The 21252-nt window shown below is 44.9% G+C and overlaps 1 protein-coding gene and 2 long non-coding RNA genes across 6 annotated transcripts in view; all 3 read right to left on the bottom strand.

The window, feature by feature from the left end:
• LOC310707104 overlaps nt 1-21252 on the bottom strand; it is a 213695-nt gene that overhangs the window by 2821 nt on the left and 189622 nt on the right. The gene's annotated exons all lie outside the window — the stretch shown is intronic.
• SLC16A14 (solute carrier family 16 member 14) lies at nt 797-15652 on the bottom strand. 4 transcript variants are annotated; one of them, XM_083503704.1, is made up of 6 exons: nt 14994-15110; nt 14125-14253; nt 9900-10176; nt 9168-9311; nt 4096-5091; nt 797-3238 (listed from the first exon to the last, which is right to left on the bottom strand). In XM_083503704.1, exons 3-6 carry the CDS (start codon nt 10159-10161, stop codon nt 3087-3089), a joined length of 1554 nt encoding a protein of 517 aa, XP_083359830.1. In that variant the 5' UTR covers nt 10162-10176; nt 14125-14253; nt 14994-15110; the 3' UTR covers nt 797-3086. The 4 variants fall into 4 exon arrangements, with proteins under 4 accessions (XP_083359830.1, XP_083359833.1, XP_083359831.1 ...); XM_083503707.1 differs by lacking the exon at nt 14125-14253 and having other exon boundaries at nt 15015-15652; XM_083503705.1 differs by lacking the exon at nt 14125-14253 and having other exon boundaries at nt 14994-15510.
• Nucleotides 16862-20367, bottom strand: LOC310707106. The gene is made up of 2 exons (XR_014526343.1): nt 19637-20367; nt 16862-19063 (listed from the first exon to the last, which is right to left on the bottom strand). It is a non-coding gene; the product is annotated as an uncharacterized lncRNA (long non-coding RNA).

Genomic DNA, 21252 nt, shown 5'->3' on the forward strand with positions numbered 1-21252 from the left:
GGCACCCAGCAGGAACTCACGCCAGGCGCCGCAGGCTTGCGGATAGCTGCCCTAAGCCCGGGGTGCGCAGTGCCATGTTCCCCGGGCTTCAGGCAGCTATCCGCAAGCCTTTGGAGCCCATGGGAGTTCCCGCCGGGCCCCGCAGGCTTGCGGATAGCTTCCTGAAGCGACCCCTCTCGCTCTCCAGGCTTCAGCGAAAGCCTGCATTCGCCCCATAGGACGCACACACATTTCCCCTTCATTTTTTGGAGGGGAAAAAGTGCGTCCTATAGGGCAAAAAATACGGTAAATGCCCCCTGGCAGAAGATGATGACTGGTGTATCATCGTCTGGGTGCAATTTGGAAAGAGTTCAGAACCCTGCTTTCTTCTGATGTTGTTTTGCTGTGCATGACTTTATGCGGAAAACAGATGTTCTGTTGCTCTTCTAATGCCGGGTTTTCAGTACATATAGCAAGATCCCTATATAGGGAAAGGTATACATGTGTACAAGGATCTCTATTGTTTACATATGGAACAGCCCAAGAGACTGGTGCAGGGATGTCAACAGCAGAGGGTAGAGTAAATTCTGGAAAAGTGACTTGAGTCCAAAAAGTTGGAGAAACTCTGCTTTTGATAAAAGCACTTCCTCTGCTGCCACATGGAAGGGATCACTAACTGGGTAAATGTGTGAACCAGCCAATTCTATACTGCCCCACCATGTTCTCATAATTTTTTAAAATGTAACGCACTTAAAGGTTTTGTTGTGCTCCCTACCAAAAACAAAAACCCATACAAACAGAGTTTGGAAAAGCCGTATTCAGGTTTACAATGTATATATTTTGTTCTCTGTATATATAATCGAACATTCTGTATTATATTCTAAGGAGTTGCTTCTCAGACAAAATATATACCCTTGATAAATTTCACCCTGAGAAAGTGGCTCCTTGAGGTTACACGATAAAATTAAAAACAGTACAGTAAATTACACAAACAGTAAGGCAGCCAGGGATTTCTGTATGCATTTGGAAACATTTTTTTCCAGACTAAAACCCTCTGAGGGAATGTTAAACTGCAGCGTTTTGGGAGGCAGTTAAGTGAACACTAAAGATTCTTTCTAGCTGACATACGAGATTGTCTTTGGCAAAAATCACAGGGAGATAAGATGGCTCTCCACAGTAGTGGAAGGCAGGACACCAAGGGCTAAATGTTTTCTAAGCCTCTTCAGAAGGGAACAATCTGCAGTGTTGAAGCAGCAGAGATTTGGGATGTTTAACCCCTTTTCCTTTTTTTCATTTTGCTGCAACAGGTCCCTGCAACTCTAAAGTCATGTACTGCACTGCAAACACCATCTGGAATCCTAGAAAAGTATATTAGGGAAAGAAGTTCCAGCTCTAAAAGCAGTCAGCCTGAAAAGAATTAATCATCCACTTCTCCACCCCCCAAAAAATACCTTGCACTAAAACTGCTGTGCCTAGAATTATTTTTTTTTTTGCATGTTTGCATTTTGATGTGCAACATAGTCCTTACTGTATTTTACAATTAGACAGAAACACTTCCACATCTAAATTATTTCGTTATTACAAGCCAATCCTGCTTTTGAGGCATAATGCAGCAGGGAAAAGAATCATACACTGGACTTCCAAGAGCTAGGACAATGGTAGACCTTAACGCCTTTGCAGTAATTTTGGGAACTAGCTTTGTCCTTTGGTTGCAGAGCTTCAGAAGCTGTTTCCCATGCACAAACAGGGGCAGCTTGCTGTATGGCAGGGGGGGCACTACAGGCGAAGCTATTTAAACTTAGGGAGGGAGATTGAGATGGTGAAGAGTGCCACAATCCTTAATGCTGCATTTGCAGAGGCCATGATTGGTGCCCCTTAACATCAGCAGGCTGTATGTTCCAGCCTTGCTTGTTTAGCAGAGGCATGTGACATAGCAATTACACGGGGGGAAGAGATCTGACATATGAGGCATGGCATGCTCTGGCTGTGCTAATTTAACCAAAGCCACGGAAGGCGATTCTGAGCTGCTCCTATCAACTCTTGTGAAATTAAATAAACAATCATCATTTCCCACCTATTCTGTTATCGTGATAATACTGCTGCAAGAAAAACTGAAATTGAACTCTGCAGAGGAAAAGGCACCACTGTACCTCTGCAACTAGGACTAATAGTAACTGCTATAGTTGAACTAGGATCCACAGACACTGTCAGGTCAATCCGACTGGCAGCTACCTTTGGGCTAAATATGTAAACAAGAAATCAGCAGCAGTGAATCGTCAGCCTCACTACTGATCCTTTAATTCTAAGAACCATGATGTAGCTGCTCCCCACTAGTAACCACTTAAAGCTTTGGGCTTTTGTTGCCATTGTTCCTTCTTTCCCATGTTGCTATCTCAAGGTTATTTAAGCTAGCGCAAATAGAATAAATTGCTCCATGGTCTGCAGACACAAATCATTTATCCCATAATAATAATAAACACACCATTAAAACAAGAGTTGGGAACATACTGCCCTTCAAATGTTGCTGAACTACAACTCCCATCATCCCTGACCACTGGCCAAGCTGGCTGGGGTTCATGGGCAGTGGAGTCTAACAGCATCCAGAGGGCCAAAGGTTCCCCAGAAACTGTCGTTAATTTGTGTAGTAACATGTCACAGGTTGGCGTCTGGCTGATGTTCAACAACTAATTTATCAACAGTTGGAATAACCAATAGAGATGATTCTCATATGTGTGATTCCTAATGGGGCTAATTATTTTCCCCCTCTTTTTCCTGTTAGTGTAAATAAGGAGTAACTGCATTCCAGTCTGCTGAATTGTGCTTGTGTCAAACCTCTGTGAATAACAAAAGAGAGAACTGATTTTCAGCTACTGATCAAAGCTGCACCATTATGTCAGTAGGATGTTCAGCTTTTGAAAAGGTGCCAATAAAACTACCAGCTGTAGTCTTGTTTCCACTAGTCCGTTGATAGTGGCAGTGTGAGCTTTATTTACTGTCCAAAGATGTTGACTTTCACTCCAGTTGGTCCCATTAGATGTACTCTTTGGTACCATTTCCGGAAAACCAAATGATGAAATGACGTTTAAAAAAGCTCTCAGTACATTGTGCTATACTTTTCCACCTTCTCTGTTTTTTGCCGGTAATGGCTTTATCTTTCCAATACAAGGCTGTATGAGCAAAGTGAGGATTCCCACCATGTAAAGCAAGCCACATATGTAGAAAGAAAAGTCATATTTTTGTGTCAGGTCGTAAATCCAGCCTGGAAAACAAGAGCAAGGCTGTTATCTATAGGCTATGATCAATAAATCAGTGAAGAGCAGAGAACATTATTTATTCTAATCATAGCATAGTTCTTGGTATCATACTATGCTCAGTCTCTTTCCCCACCTCCATTTGTCTTTCATTTAACTTTCATAGAAACCATTCTGCAATGCATTGTATGGCTTTGCGGTTGCTATGCCTTACACTAACTGGTATCTGATTTACTCTAGTCTGCATCTGCACAAAACTCCCCCAAGAAAAAAAGTATGCTATAAGCCAGAGGGTCTGGTAGAGTCAGCCAACAAAGGGTCAGAGGTAGTGGCTGGTAGCCAATGAGATTAGACATCTGTGAGAAAGCAGATGTTGGTGAAGTTCCATCTACAAATTTGCCCCGTGAGCATTGTGTTATCTTGTCAAACAACTTCTACCACACTAGGCGCTCCTTTCTTTAAAATCAAGAATGTACCAAGATATATTTGTTGACTAGGAATGTGGCCCATGAAGGGCGTGGAGTGGGCGAGAATGAATGGTAATCGTACATGCAATGATTCACTAATTATTTTATTTATTGTGTTTATATCCCACCTTTTCCTCCAAGGGATTCAAGGCAGCACACATGGTCCGTCCCCCCAATTTAATGCCCACAACAACCCTGTGAAGTAGGTTAGGCTGAGAGGCAGTGACTGGCCAAAGGCCACCCAGCAAGCTTCATGGCCGTGTGAGGATCTTAACTCGTGTCTCCCAGGTCCTAGTCCAACACTCTTTAACTACACCACCCTGGCTCTCACTATGAACTCTAGGGGCTATAAAGCACACATGGACTATAAAGTTGGACAAACAAAACTTTGCATTTACCTGCAAAAGGTGGTCCCAGGAGTGCTGAAATCCCATTAGCACAAATGATGATTCCATAGGCATTTGCGAGGTGCTTAATCCCAACTAAATCTTCAGTAACAACAGGCATGAGTGAAAAATACCCACTGGAAAATCCTATGAGGGCACAGACCACAGCGAGCCCAGCATATGTGTGCATTAGTGGTAAAATGAAAATGCAGAAGACGAGAGTGAAGTTGGCTGCCATGAAGACATTCCAAGCACTGACGCAGGGTGAATCAGAAATGATGCCAAGGATGACCTTGCCAAGAATGTGGACAATGGCAATAATTGAGGTCAAAGGGAATACATCGTTCTGTGCAGACAGGCCATATTGCTTCACTATTTCCGGAAGATGGATAAAAGGGATAACAAAAGTGCTGTATGCAAATAAGGCCCAAAACACAAAGGCTGCAAACTTTCTGTTGGTGAAGAGGGATGCAGCGCCGAAGTAACTAGAATACCAGGTCCGAAAGCCTTTCTGGATTGTAAGGGTCAGCTGACTCGCCCTCTTCAGCACGCAAAGAGCATAGATATTCTTCCAGTGTCTGGTTACATCTTTGTTTTCCAAGTCTGAAAAAATGTCAGACTTTTCCTCCTTACCTTGCCCTTCTTTTGCCTCTTTTGCCTCTTCCTGTAAGATGCCATTAGATGCCAGTGTTTCTGCAGAGCAAGAGAGAGCTTTTGTGTGGCTCTTGCTGATGTTTCCCTCTCCGCTTTTTTCAGCGGCTTCTTCTTTGTAATAAACTGGTCTCATGAGCGCTCCACAAACACACAGGTTCAGACAGACCGCGCCCTGGATGAACATTGCGTTCCTCCAGCCAAACTCCATGCAAAGGTATTTCAGCAGAACTGTCATCAGGAAAGCACCGAACCCCGTCCCAGTTGTGCTGAGTCCCTGGGCAAGTGCTCTTCTCTTCTCAAAGTATTCGCCTACCATGACCACAGCAGGCAGGTATACCATCCCACTCCCAACACCTGAAAAAGAGAGATTCCTGAATCAGCTGGAGAACTTTCACTGCAGTCATAACACATGCAGGCAAATTGACACAAGGCCCAAACGTTGTTATCCAGTATGGCTTCACCTAAGGGTTAAGGTTAGGCTTCCACAAGCATCCTAGTGGTGCAGCACTAAAACTTCGAGCACATTTGCAAAGCTAAGCAGCTTCCAGTATGGTTTCAAATGCTGAGAAATGATGACAAGGTGTGACTGTATGCTGCTATCAGACATGGGAGTATGCTTTGGCAGTATTTTGTAAAGCTTTTATGTGTTGTAGAAATGTGTCGTGATAAAGGCTGGGAATAACAGATCACACTCAGCTGATTCTGAGCACCACAAATCAAAGTTTAAATCAGCCTACTGAGGCTTAGCTGTGTATCCCAGAGCTGATACTGTAGTAGTATAAGCCATGAATTCCTGAGACCTGTAAGAGCAGACCTAAATATAGTCACCTGGGCTTAATAAACGAATGATCTCCATCACTAGAAAGACCATACATAATCTCAAACTCAAGTCACATCAACCTCAAAAGCCAGAATGACTCTTCAACTAACACCAAAGCCTGATTCCAGAAACAGTATTATGCATGCTGGAATGGGATCTATCATCAGTGTTTCAGGTAAAAGCCACAGATTTATTAGACACATGGTTTACCTTAAAGGTAGAAGCTACCTCATATGCAGGACTAATAACTAGGGATTGAGTTTGTGGCTTCCATTCCACAACCACCACAGCCATATACTTTACTGTATTTAAAATTGCTCCTTTTCTGAGATGAGAGCTGAAACTGCTCTGAGTTCTGCTTTCACTGATGCTCAAACAATTCCTAGTAAGTTAATTGGTTTAAGTGGGTGTCCCAGAAAAGACAATCTGCTCTTATGTCAACACTGTGGCATCATCTGTGAAAAGAAGAAAATATTTGCAGACTAATGGACCATATACTTTCTGCCTGAATATGTTTTTGCTGTCTCTAAGTACCTAATGTGCTTATGTTGTCAGTTTACAAGAAGTTTATTCCTAAGGTTTCTTCTCCACCTGCCACCTGCCCCTCATTCCAGGCTGAGAATGAATGTGGAATTTCTCCTCTTATTCTAATGGGGTCTGCTATGGCCTTAGAAAGAGAGAAGACTAATATTTATTCTACTGAACAGGATAACCCTACCAGGAGACAGAAGAGAAGTCCAACTCAGCTTCTGTATGCCTTTAAATGGGGTCATAATGTTTTGTTTTCTCTTATCATTGTATTTTCATACTGCAGGGGGTGCCTTTTGGGACAACAAACATCTACAATTTTATCTGTCTTAACACAATGAGCATAGGCCAGTTCAAGGCCTATCTAAATTAATTTAATGTAAAGCTTTGTCAAATGCTGCACATGATAATTATAAACCTCTACCATGTATCATATTGTTCATTTCCCTTCTGAATTAAAAAACCCCAAATCCGAACTTTTCCTTGTAGGGCAGTTCTTCCAACCTGCTGATCAATTTGTTTCCCATTTTTGCACCTTCTTCAGCTCTAAAATATCCTCTCTTTTTTGCTTGTAGCAGCCAGAACAGTACACAGTATTCCATGTCTGGTAGCTTACTCGGTAATAAGCCTCATCAAGATCATAAGCTTTCTACCTATGGCACACACTCAAATATATTGCTTTAAGCAACTTTGTATGAGTTCCTGCCAAGTTTTATATGCCAAGTGAGTTTATCACTTGGGGTCCCTCCCAACTCTAACATTCTATGATTCTATGAAACTTTTGAATTGGCCTGGGCCACTCTGTTTGACCAGCTGCCATGCCACCTTCAGAGGAAAGGTTATTTAAAGATTATCAATACCAAAACCATAAATCCACTCTGAGAAAGAGCAAATCAAATATGATTAAGATGCAGTGTTCCAAATCAACCCCAGTGAATATTGCTCATAAGGATCAGCAATGTGAAAGAGGAAGACGTTGTCCTGAAATGACACAATACTTTAGGTGACCCCAATATCTATCTAGTTCCTTTAGACCAGGAAACTTATCCCCCCATGGACCACTTGGAAATTGCCAAGGGTCTTGACACTTAATGATTCTTCTTCCTGTTGTAGCAATTGTAACATGCTGTGCTAGGTGCTGTATCTTAGCTTATCTTATCACATCACTAGTCACCTTCTATCCTGGTCCATTCCACTCACCCTGTGGGCAGATTGCTGGGATCTTAGAGCGATGGAGCAGTAACTAGGATCTTTGGGTGAAGGGTGGTATACAAATTTAGTAAGGTAAAGGGACCCCTGACCATTAAGTCCAGTCGTGACCGACTCTGGGGTTGCGGCGCTCATCTCACTTTATTGGCCGAGGAAGCCAGCGTACAGCTTCTGGGTCATGTGGCCAGCATGACTAAGCCGCTTCTGGTGAACCAGAGCAGCGCACGGAAACACCGTTTACCTTCCCACCCGAGTGGTACCTATTTATCTACTTGCACTTTGACGTGCTTCTGAACTGCTAGGCTTGCAGGAGCAGGGATCGAGCAACGGGAGCTCACCCCGTCGTGGGGGTTTGAACTGCTGACCTTCCGATCGGCAAACCCTAGGCTCTGTGGTTTAACCCACAACGCCACCCGCGTCCCTTGACAAATTTAGTAAGTAATAATAATAATAATACTAATACTAATAATAATAATAATAATAATTGTGCCTGCCATTCACAGCCACTGCTTCCACCATTCTTCCCAGATGTGCCATGGACCACCTGAGTAAAGCTTGCGGACCAGTGGTAGTCTGCGGACCAGTTTGGGAACCCCTGCTTTAGACTGATGCACTAAGCTTTGTACATTCATTCCAATGCCTCTGAAAGGAACACCAAGCATTTTATGTTCCACAGTGCTGTATTCTTCCTATGGCATTCTGTACACGAAATAACAGGTGTATGTTTCCAGCAAAGGGATTTTGTCAAATGCTCAACACATTTGCACATCATGGCAAACCATAATCCATGACTTACTGTGCATGAGCAAATCATGCTCTTAGTGTGCAAAGAAAAGAAACCATGATCCCCGGCTTAGTATTATGTCCAAACCAGCATTCAAGCAAACCACAATTGGTAAGCCAAGAAGAAATCTTGGTTGATCTTTGTGGTTGGGGTGAAACAAATCATGATCCCTGTTTCAGACACAATGCTCAGCTAGGGATTGTCATTTCCCCCCTCTGCGCACTAGCAGGAAGTAGTAGAGAGGATAGAAGTGGGAGTGATTTGCTGATGCACAATAACAGATGGTTTATAGCTTGCTGTGGCATGCAAATGCAGCCATTCAGTTATACTGGTCTTATTTAACTATTAATCCTAGTGCTGCCTTGCCTGCATGGTTGAAAAAAGGACATTAGAGGGGGGCAACATGCTTGCATCACACCTTCAAATCACCATTGTACTTTTAGTTTGGAGGGACAAAGGGGAATGTTGGAATCTTAAAGCATGTCCAAGAGCCTATGGGTAAACTGCATGTTTTATTGTTATGTTATTGTAATTGCATCTTCTGCTTTTAAATATTTTGCATACCACCCTAGAAATGTTTTATATGGGAGGCGCATAAACAAACAAACAAACTTGCCATTTCACATCAGCAGCAACAAGTGCAACTTGGGCATTTGCCCAAGAAGTGTGACAGGGGCGTATGATTTGCTGTGAAACAAAATATAGACATTCAATATTTAGGTTGGTTGTAGCTTTCCAGCAAATTTAAAATACCATGCATCACCTGAATTAAGGTATCTATGCAGGTGATCTGAAGTGCTTGTGTAGATGCTGCATACGTGTCACTTTTGACCTCCTACATGTGAGGTATCTTCTCGTGCACTGTTTTGTGTGGACTGGCGTCAATGGAGGACATTGACATGCATGAATAAACTCTTACAGGCTGAGGAACATGTCTGTGGTGGAGTTACTGTGCTTAGAAGGGATTGTAGGTCAGGGTGACTGCCTCTTTGCAAACTCAGGCTTGCTTATTTTAGCAGTCTGTGTTCTTACAGATCAGTTACTACAATGAAAATCCGAAAGCATATTCAAAAACTAATGCATGCTTACCAGCTGTAACCCCAAACGTTATAAAGAGGTAATGTACATTTGAGGCATAGGAACTCAGTATCCATCCTACAGCAGTCAAGATCCCTCCAACTATTGCTGTCTTCCGGCAACCGCAGGTGTTAATGAACAAACCAATAAAAGGACCTGTGCCAAAACATGAAGAATGGATTGTTTTCCTAAAGCTTTGTTTATTCTCTTCACGAGGATAACCACACTGAAACCACTGATTACCAGCAATAGGATCAGTAAATATTAGGCCACCTGTTCAAAACTGTTAAGTGCTAAACATCGGTTCTCAAAGATCTAGGCAGTGTGGTGTAGTGGTTAAGAGCGGTAGTCACGTAATCTGGGGAACCGGGTTCGTGTCTCCGCTCCTCCACATGCAGCTGCTGGGTGACCTTGGGCCAGTCACACTTCTTTGAAGTCTCTCAGCCCCACTCACCTCACAGAGTGTTTGTTGTGGGGGAGGAAGGGAAAGGAGAATGTTAGCCGCTTTGAGACTCCTGAAGGGGAGTGAAAGGCGGGATATCAAATCCAAACTCTTCTACTTATTTCTAATCAATATATGAAACTGAGACAATATGAGTCATGACAGGCAGAGATTATCATAGGCAAACAGTATCATATTTTATAAGGGACTGTTGCTAAATATTTTGATCCATAAATGTATCTATCTCTGAGGGAACTGATCTTGGGCATATCCATTTCTTCTAGAGTGGCTTATGAACCTACCTACAATCAAGGTTATACCCATGCTAAGGGAGCTGACCCACGCTGTCAGGCCTCGACTTTGGCTGAATTCGTCAAGCCATTCCATGTTGAGAACACCAAGGGCCATTTGTGATCCCATGATGAGTATGTGCACCAGGAAAGAAGAAAGGACAATCATCCAAGCCCATCCGCCATCAACATCTGGATTCGCCATAAGCTTCTTCTCCCTGTCTTTGGAATCCTCTTCAAAATCATAGCCAACATCTTCGCGACTGGCGTACATTTTCCACTGAGTATCCTGAAACAAACAGAAAATGTTTTCACAGGCTTCGCGTTGTCTTTTTATTTTAGTTTCTTTGGTGCTTTATTCATCAACTCAAAGAAAACTGGTTTGTTGGCAGCTCGGCCGCCATTTTGCATCCTCCGCAACACCCTGGAACTTCAGGAGGGTGGAAATGGCAGCCGCCGCCACCCACAAAAAAATGGCCTCCATTTTTCCTAGAGGGAGGATGAGAAAAAGAAAAATCTCAGGAAAATGTACTCAATTTCTCAATTTCAGCTCCTCTCCAAGTCACCTGTAGGCAGCCAAAGTGACATGAATTGGAAGCTGATTTTCAACACCCAGCCACAGCTGTAGGATTTGAAATACTTAACCGTGCCCTTGTAGGGACAGATATTTTGGCCGCAAAATGTTTTCACACTGTTACCCGCAACGTATTTTTATCTTTGGATATCTGCACTGCAAACACACTCAGAAAAAGGAAAAGTTGTTTGTCAAAACTCTGCACACGCCATCAGCTGCCCAGAACTAGGATAGGACACCGGTCCTCACCTCACTGCTGACTCAGAGCAGCCTTGACCCAGCCTTGTCTCTTCCATTCACTCACAGATTACTCCACACAACTAAGTGTCATGCAGCAAGCTGGCTGCCGGAAAAGCCGCAGACCATCCTTAGAGCAGCAACACCAAACATCAGTGACTGCTGTTTGCTCTTAATCAAACAAGGCCAGCAAGTCCGAAATGCTACACTGACATAATAACTGGGATTCCAGAATACATTAGCATTTGCTCTCCTAGTGTAAAAAGTTCTTTCCATAATTGATACTGTCTTCCGAATAACCCTGTTAGGTCGTCTTTGCTCTGGGAAAGACATTATTTCCTCCCACAAATTTTGTCCAAAATACCTTTTTCCTAGTGGGGTTAAGATTGGGAGCCACCCAGAGTGGGTGGGGAAACTCAGCCAGATGGGCGGGGTATAAATTTATTATTATTATTATTATTATTATTATTATTATTATTATTATTAGCAGTTCAGAGGCTTGCAATTTTCAGTAGAAAAACAGCACGAGGTAAAAGGGAGGTTCCATCCCCCTCCCCACACACTTCTTCCTTCCTTGTTGGTGTTTCACTTCAAACTGAAGCACCTGCAGCTTCGTTGTATAAAGGATTAACACAACTACACATAACGTGTAGTTCATTCCTTACTAAAATCACAACAGGAATGTGCCAGTTTCGCAGATGGGGAGATTGAAGTAAAGTGAAGATAAGCCCAACATTTTATTAGCTGCAACTCTGTTTAGATTATTTACATTTTAGGGCCCAACTCGCTAACAGTGTGATTTAATGCATGTTTATTGATAAGTCCCATAGTTCAGTTAGACCAGGGCAGGCCAACTTTTCCTATCAAGTGAGCGGCAAGAGCATATTGACACGGAATCTGCGGGCCACACGCTTGGTTGCAGAAGCCACCAAAAAAGAACTTGAGGGCCGCATGGAGCCCTCAGGCCATCTGTAGGACCACCCAGAGTTAAGACCTACTCTCAGACTTACTGCATAGGAAGGTCTCCTACTGCCATTTAAAAATTTGTTATGTCCCTGCTTGGATATGAGGTTCATTCACTGGGTCATCTTGGTCAATCACTATGTTGCATCCTAATCTGATTCACAGGATTGTTGTGAGGATAAAAGGAGGAGGGCATGTGTGGCATCCTGAGCTCCTGGGTGAAATAAAAATGTATTTAACCAGCAAATAAACAGCAGTTCTTGATTTGGCTAGATATCCATGGAGCATAAAATGCTTAGAATGTCTGTAAATCTGGGCCCTTTGAAAGCTATATTAAGTTGCACATATTCAATACATGGTGCTTTGAAAAAGAAGAAGAAGCAGTTTAAAGGATTTTCCTAAGGCTGCACAAGAGAGCTGTGTCAGAGAGGCAAACTGGCCAGAGCTCTACAGGCCACTACTGTCCTCTTGTTTGTCACATGAATGATATTAATTCTTCCAGCTCCCCACCCACCCATCCCAGATGATCCTCCATCCAGTATTCTGTCTTGCTCTTGATGGTTTAGGCCAAATATCAAACATGAGAAAATCACTTCTAATGTGTTTGCAAGCCTGCCCATTTATAAAAGTCTGCAATCGCAACCCTTACATAAAAACACAAGAATTTTCATTTCTGTTTTTGAACGCATAAGACATGTCCTGAGATACTTTTTTTAAAAAGTAAAAGGAGCAACGATTAAAGCATAATTGCTGTATGTGACCAATATGCTTTTTAAACAGCACATCAAAGCATAATATCTAGGGCTTCTCTCTCTTTCTCTTTCTCTCTCTCACACACACACATATATATATGAGACTTAAACAACAAAGACATAATTTATGTGGTAGTTCCTAGTTACTGCCATATCCGTAGCAAAAGATAGAAGTGTTTCCATCAACTCTGGGCCGCTGAATATTGGTACGTGTGTAACTCAGAACTCAGGGGCATTGTGTTCTGTGATTTTTCCTATCTCTTAAAACATAACTAATTTCCTGTGCCAAAGGCATTTCTGGTATGGACAGAAATAAGCAATCCGCTCATAGGCTGTTAATATTTTGCAGACCTGCTTTGCTGTACAGTATGTTTATGCATGGGTAGGCGCAGCAGAAGCCCCACTCCTACCATCTTCCCCATGTGTGTTATAGTAATTCCTACAAAATTGCCTTCCGCATAGGAATAAGCCAGTATCAAACCATTATCCTCAGGAGAATGCTGAAATGTGCCTCTTCCCTCTACTTCTTTCCCTCTGCTTCTCACACGGGCACAGCTAATATGGGGGTCATAGATCATGTGTAAAATGGTCCTGCTGAGCACCTTCCTACTAAAGCCAATGTATCACATACATGATCGCCATGGGGTTTGTTTCATTTAAACTACTATTCCCTGTGGAACACCCTCCCACCAGATGTCAAAGAGAACAACAACTACCAGGCTTTCAGAAGACATCTGAAGGCAGCCCTGTTTCGGGAAGCTTCTAATGTTTGATGTATTATAGTATTTTAATATTCTTTTGGAAGCCGCCCAGAGTGGCTGGGGAAGCCCAGCCAGATGGGCGGGGTATAAATAATAAATTATTATTATTATTATTATTATTATTATTATTATTATTATTATTATTACTATGATCAAACTTTGTTTTATAAAATCTGGTGACCGGTCATCGTGAATGAAGACTGGACTGTGATCCTAAGCATGCTTTCTTGGATGTAAGTTTTTGCTTTATAAAGGGAAATTATTTAGGAACAGGCAGGATTCTCTCTCCATCCCACCTGCAAAAGTCCTGCTTGGTTCTCAACCCATCTATTTTTGCCTTGCCCAAGCACGTCTGCTCAGAAGAAAATCCCACCGAATTCAAGGGGTTTTGCTCTCCAGTCATGCAATCCTATGCATGTCTACTAATTGAGTTCAAGTGGACTGACTCCCAGGTATATGTGTATATGCTAAACACATTTATTAAGTAAAAAACCACATTGAACCCTCAGGGATGTTTTGTGTAAATGTGGATACAGGCCTGTATCAGTATTGCCACCTGTTAGCTGCCTTAAATGAAAAAGTACTGCATGTCCTCCAACATTCAGAGGTAGAAATAGGGTTACTTATGCCAAGTTACTTTTAAAATTGTAGTTTTATACTGCAGTGTCGTTGATGTTATGACTTATATAAATCTTCTCCAGAGCACTTAGCCCTGAAAAGAGGCATATAAAATTTCAAAATAAATACTTGGCAAGCGCCTCTTCACTCCAAGACTACGCACCACTGAAGTCTCTTGTCTGCAAGAGGTACTCTTGTGTTCATTTACTTGGCAACAGCCAGTCTCGTAACAGATTATCATGCTTAATATCTCAAAATAAACCACAGGCTGCAGCATGTGAAATGGCAGGCTGCGTCCTGCATGGCGCCTTAAGGCACCTACACCTGCTTACCTGGGAGAAAGTCCCACGCAACTCGTTGGATCTTACATCTGAGTAGCCAGGTTTAGGACTGCAGAGTTGTACACTTCCACTGCATGCAGCCCCCGCAGCCTAATTTCGAAAACTCTTTGCAAGTTAAGGCTATCTGGCGGAACCAGGCATGGAGGGAGAGAAATGGGGTGTCACAAACACAAGGGGAAATGGTGGGGTTGAGAGGCAAGGGGTGGCCTCTCCCACTTTCGCCCTAGCCACGCCCACAGCATTAGCTCCTCCGCTGCCCTCCAAAAAACATGCGCCTCCGACCCCGAACACAAGGATTGTGGCCCTCGACAGAAAAAAAGTTCCGCACCCAGGCGGAGAAGGGCAGTGCTAAATAATAAAAAAGGGATGGAAAACCCCTCCCCTGGTTTCCGCCTCAGACACAAGAAGAACACGTTTTGGGGGACAGTATTTTACCAAGCGTAAGGCGAGGGGGTAGTCAGTGGCTTCATGGTAGTCAATGGCACGTTCAGGTGGCGGCTCTCGCTTCCGGCGCCTTCCTCGGTGGCTCCCCGCGAGCAGAAACCTGGCCGGAGTTGTGGGGAGCGGGCCGCGTAAAAAGCGCGAAATAAGGAGCCCCGCGCGGAGCAGGGAAGGACAGCGGCGGCGGAACCGCGCGCGGCGGCGAGGCCACAAGGCGACTGACCGCGAGTTACCTCACGGCGGCTGCGGGAGCAGCGGGAAACCTTCCTACCGGGAGCAGACAAAGCTTCGCGGCGGCTGCGTGCGGAGCCTGCCCGCCTGCCTGGCGCGCCATGCATGCCTCCCCGCTTGCCCGAGGCCGCCCAGGCTCCAGTGCCCAGCCTCGAGGGCAGGCCTGGCTGGCACACCCACCCACTCACCCCGGAGGGAGCCGCGCTTACTCCCGGGCGCCTCTCGAGCGCGGCGGATCCGCTGCTGCTGCTTCCCGCGGCGGAGTCCCCGGGACTGCTGCAGTCTGGAGTGGCATCTTCAGCAAGGCGCCCGACCGGAGCTCTCCTCGCCCGTGTCGGGGGAGGGACGCAGGGAAGCGGGGTCGGGAGTGGGTGGGGGCTTAATTCCCCCGCCGGCCTCGACCCCCGAGCGTTGCCCTTTTGTCCCCAGGGCACTTCGCCTCGGCGTGATCTTCCTCCACCAACTCCCTGCACCACCGGCCCATCTCTGGCCGCTTGCAAGTCGGCGCGCTCTGCCCATGTGTGCGAGGCACCGGCTGATTCTGGTTTTGCGCAAGGGAGGTTTGGAAGCCCTTGGCGGGCTGCCGGGGCCTCTGGCGATCGCTGGGTGAAGTTTGGCTAGGGGCACCTGCTGCGCAGCCCGGCTTAGGGCAGGAAAAGCCCCCTTCCAGCCCAGCGAGCCATCGGGGAGAAGAGCGCGGCAGAAGGAGCGAGCGGGGCATTGTTGTTGTTCGTAGACAGGCCTCTCCCGCGTGTGGAAATCCTGAGGACAAAAAACAGCCCCAGGGAAGATTAAGAGATTTACACTCCTGTTTACGAAAGGCTTTTGGCTTCCCGTTCCAGAAATCTTCTCACCACTTACCCCGGCCTTTCCCCACTCTCACGTAGCAGCTCAGACCCCTGGCGTCTTTTCTAAGTAACACACTAGGGACTAGTTTCTTAGTTTTCAGATGAGGCCAGCCTTGAAATCGTGAAACGCTGCCGAGTTTTGTCTTGTATCATAGAATCGTAGTAGTGGTGGGTGGGACCTCATGGGTCATCTATTCCAACCCCCTACAGTGCAGGAATCTAAAGTGACCACAGCAGATGGCCATCCAACCTCTGCTTTAAAAGCTCCAAGGAAGGAGAGTCCACCACCTTCTGAAGGAGTAAGGCTGCACTAGTATGCATGCTTACCTGGGAGTAAGCCCCTTGGAGCTCATTGGGACTTAACTGCTGAATGCCCATGCATAGGTAAGCCTGTTAACTGATCTGTTGTGGCACACCCTTTCATGGACTAGATCAAGCATGAGGAAACCTCGGCGGCTCTGGACCTAATGTGGCCCACCAGTTCCATGAGCCAGACCCTGACAATCTCCCCACCAAGAAGCCGGGATGGACCAATTTTCACCCCCATCCTAGTGCAGGAGGGGGCGATATTTAACTTTCCCTACCCAGTGGGTGGCGCTGTGGTCTAAACCACTGAGCCGATAGGGTGAGCTCCCGTTGCTTGGTCCCAGCTCCTGCCAACCTAGCTGGTCGAAAGCACATCAAAGTGCAAGTAGATAAATAGGTACCACTCCGGCGGGAAGGTAAATGGCGTTTCCGTGCGCTGCTCTGGTTTCACCAGAAGCGGCTTAGTCATGCTGGCCACATGACTCGGAAGCTGTCTGCGGACAAACACTGGCTCCCTCAGCCAGTAAAGCGAGATGAGCACCGCAACCCCAGAGTCGTCCGTGACTGGACCTAACAGTCAGGGGTCCCTTTACCTTTACCTAGCATAACACAAACAGGAAGAAAAGCAGCACTTCCCTGCTCCCCAGCTGATCCCCATGGATCCAGTGTGGCATGTATATGGAAGGGTGAGTTAACCCCCCCCCCCCCGTCCAATATGTCAAGATGAGGATGAAAGTCTCCCCTCTGTGATTCTGTCCATGTTCAGTGTATCTCTCTGTATGTGTGTGTGTGTGTTAATATTTTGTGTGTGGTTTTATAGTGATGTGGTGTGGTGTGTTTTAAGTGTATGAATGTGTTTTATTTTTTCCACTTCTATAGCAGCTGTTCGAGGGAGGAGAGCGTTTTTATTTTTATTTTTTGTAGGATTGTGCTGCTTGAGTAAAAGGCTTTTAAAAAAACAACCCCCAAAAAACACCTCCCACTCTCCAGATTCTGATTAGCTCCTTCCCCTATTTAAAATAGACTCTCAATGGTGCTAAGCTTCAGACACTGCAGGTGTTCTTTCAATTGTGTTGTGTATAACAGCTTTCCCAAACCTGGGCCTCCAGCTGTTTTTCGGACTACAGTTCCCATCATCCCTGACCACGTGTCTTGCTAGCTAGGGATGGTGGTAGTTGTAGTCCAAAAAGCTGGAGACCCAAGTTTGAGAAACACTGGTGTATGAGAACTCCTCCCAGTGCATGTGTGTGTGTGTGTGTGTGTTTTAAAAACACACTGAAATTAGTAAATTGAAAAGTTAAATTTATTGTATTTGTTTAATATATTCCTTTCCTGCCCTTTACCATAAGGTCCCAAAGCGGGTTGCACACAATAAAGTATGCAATCATAAAACAAAACACTGTAAACCATAAAGCAAGAAAACTGTAAAATATTTTTTAAAACAGTTCATTATATAAAACAATTAAAAATTCCACATTTAGATACAACACAAACATTTAAAAAAAAATCCAAATATAAGAACAGGGTTTTTTTTAAAAAAATGTTCCAGTACAGATTCAGACTATTGTCTTGAGATAATTTCCTGTACCATCCAAATTTTTCTATCTGGTCAAAGGAGACCATGTCCTCCCCCCACTCGTCACCCCAAAGAGGACCCAGAGCTACAGAACAAAAGTACCCAGCAATATGTGAATTTTCCAAATTATAGCATTAAGGAGAATCAAATTCCTGTCCTAAGAAAGTGTCCAGTGACAACGATGACAAAAGGATCCCCTGTAAATGTCAAATGAAGGAATATGGTTAGGTTATTTGAACGTTAAAAGCAAGGAAATACAAGGTAGAACATTAGGATGAATATCAAGGAACACCAAAACCAAAGGAAGCACAAAACTGAGTGTTTCCTGCCTTCTGTGGTCAGTTTGGTACCTTTCGTTTTTCACTGGAACATGAGACAGTAAAAAGATAAGGATCTCTTTCAGCAGGATATATGAATCACTTCCCATGAAGTATCTTGACATGGTTTTACAAGGCAATTCCAAGTATATAAAGAATTTATAATAAATTCAGATACCAACTGGTTGTTGTTGTTTTTTAAAAAACCAACTACATCTTCATTGGATGTGTTTAGGGTTTTACCTAACCCATACATGCCAGTTTAATATTAGAGAGAACAAGTGGGACTTTTAACAAAGCATTGCCTGACAAGACAGCTGTGCCCTTTTATGGCACACTCCATTTCACCCACTTCCGTTTTTCTCTCAACACACATTCCGCATTCTGTGGCCACAAATCATTTTCAGTGTTCACTGGAGTGTTTGCTTGTTTTTAAATTGTACTTGTGCAAACCTTGGAACTTCTATTGTCGATCTTTTCCTCGTGCGCAGATTGGCACTGGGAGAATGAGTTTTGTGGTTATTTAACCATTATCATTCAACAAAACGAAAACACTTCAGTGAATACCACCAACAAAGCCTATTGGAGCTGTGCTTGTTTCACCTAAACCCGTTCTGCCTCTCCTGGGTGCAGGATGTGGTTTTTATTCTGCTGTTAGATATCTCAAAACACTGTATACCAAGGTAGTAACGGAGCTAATCTTTAGTGAAATGTTGCTGCAAAAACAGAGTATTTTGAGAACTTTGGAGTTCTGTACACGTGGCAGTGTTGTAGTTGTGGCTGATCTTCTGCATTGAGGGCTACAAAATCCAGTGTTTCCTGTTTGATTCACTTACTCTAAAAGCTACTACTCATCAGAGGCGGAATTTGGGCAGTGTGCGCAGCCAACGCTTCGGGAAGGAGGCATGAGGGTGCTCTGACAGGGTCCTAGAGTCCTCCTATCTTCTTCCCAAAGCTGGGCAAGCTCTTCCGGCTTTTGCAAGGAGGCTGGAGAGGGCTCTTAAGACCATGCCAGAGCCTCACACCTCCATCAAAGGAGGGCATAAAATGGCCTCATACTGGGCAGCATATTATAGCAACCCTGTGAGGTAACTCACTATTATTCTAATTTTAGGTGGGTAGTTGAAAGAGTGTGACTTGCCAATGCTCCATTCAGTTATTACTTGGCCCAAAGGAAAAACTATGGGACAGGCCTTGATCTCAGGAAATCCCTTGTGTGATGGCCTGGGAATCCGATTCAGAGGCTGAACCGGAGGAATCCCAGCCTGCACAGGAGTCCCCGCCTCCAGGGCCGGCTGAACTGGGGCAGGGCCTTGATTCTGAGGCGCATGCACCTGTGCCGGATCCTCAGGAGCAGGCACCAGGTGAATCCACTCTGGCTCCGGAGGTGGTTGAGGACTCAGTGCCTACAGGTGAGTCTCCCCCTGGGTCCAGTAACCCTTCAGCCTCTCCTGAACTGCAGAGGCTCAGGGCAGAGAGGCGGAGGGAACTGGTTTCTCCCAGGAGGAGTGCTCGCCTTAAGGCCAGGAGAGGCGGGTCTCCTGGGGGCCGGGACCGCCCCTGGCCTCAGAGAAGATAAAGGCCAGTCAGCCCGGCCCCAGGTTACAGGAGCAACGTCGTTGAAGAGCTGTTTCGGCCAGCACCCAGTCCGGTTCCCCCAGGGTTCCTGTCCTTGCCCGGCTCCTCGCTGTGGACCCCGCTTCGCCCGTGGAGGACTGTCTGCTGCCCCTCGACTCAGGTCCTGGACCTCGCCCCACGGTAACCTCCCCCCTGGACCAGCACACCTTGCCTGCTTCTTCCTTGTTCTGCCCACCACTGAAACGGAAGATTCTGCTTTCAATTAAATGTGGCATTTGTTGGTATGTGGGGTCCCTTATCGATCTATCTATCGAAAGGCATATACCACTGGATTGTAACAAAACCTCTAAGCAGTTTACAAGAGCTGTTAAAATTAAATAGGAATATGTAGCAGCAGTGGGAAACCTATAGCCCATAGGGATAATTAGGCCTGACAGGTCTCCCCATTTGGCCCACAACACCATTTCAGCCAAGACACAATGGTGCTCACAGGCTTTGCCTTGGTGACCCCTGGTGTAAATGGAAGACAATATGACATCCTCAAACTAGAGGCATATGAATCTGTTGATTGTGGCTTCTCTCAGTTTCTCATTCTTCTCATCTTAAACTCAGCTCTCCAGATTTCCACATCAGTCTCCAGATTATTATTATTTTAAGTTCTCATTTTGGTGCAAATTTATCTTAATGTACACATTTTTGTGTAGGTTTCCCTTAACACATTTTTTCGGAAAGCAGTTTTCCTTAATGTTGCTATGATCTTGTGGGTGCCAGGCCACTATAAATTCCTGGATCTAGTAAGTGTTAGAATTTAAACAAGGCTTGGGGTGTTAAACTGGGTGCCAGACACCCTAGTCCTAGTAAATGTTAAAAGCTAATGAAGCCAGGCTAGCTTCCTGTGTTCAGGAAATCACCTAGGTGATGGGGCATTAAGAGAACCAAGGAAGAGGAGGCTCTGTGTGAGACAGCAAATGGGTGGGGCACATACCACCGCCCCAACTTGCAGATACTGAGAAAAGCCAAAGTTTAGAGCTGAAAGTATGTGTAATGTGACCTAGAGGTAAAGCTGCAGGCTGTAAAGTCAGAGAGGCACAGTGTGATGTTTGATGTCTATTTGAATCCAAGGCTGTGTCTATGGGAGAAACAAGACCCTATTGGAATGTTAATGCTGTGAAACCCCTCCATCGTAGGCTCGTGTTGTATTTATCTTTAATTAAAACATATGCACACTTTACCTTAATGTCCATTTTTACAGACATTACTTGACTGGAGACGTGCACAGCAAAATTCAGAGAATGGATTTAGTAAGGCAGATTGTTGTTCATTTCACATATTGTTTCGGAAAGTGTGAATTAGGCAGGCTCATCTTGAAAAGCAGAGAGATCACCTTGCCAACAAAGGTCCGTATAGTTAAAACTATGGTTTTCCCAGTAGTGATGTATGGACATGAGAGCTGGACCATAAAGAAGGCCGATCGCCGAAGAATTGATGCTTTTGAATTATGGTGCTGGAGGAGATTCTTGAGAGTCCCATGGACTGCAAGAAGAGCAAACCTATCCATTCTGAAGGAAATCAGCCCTGAGTGCTCACTGGAAGGACAGATCCTGAAGCTGAGGCTCCAATACTTTGGCCACCTCATGAGAAGAGAAGACTCCCTGGAAAAGACCCTGATGTTGGGAAAGACTGAGGGCACAAGGAGAAGGGGACGACAGAGGATGAGATGGTTGGACAGTGTTCTCGAAGTTACCAGCATGAGTTTGACCAAACTGCGGGAGGCAGTGGAAGACAGGCGTTCTCTGGTCCATAGGGTCACGAAGAGTCGGAC

This window comes from Podarcis liolepis (genome assembly GCF_965112155.1).
Source record: "Podarcis liolepis genome assembly, chromosome: 5".
Taxonomy (NCBI): Eukaryota; Metazoa; Chordata; class Lepidosauria; order Squamata; family Lacertidae; genus Podarcis; species Podarcis liolepis.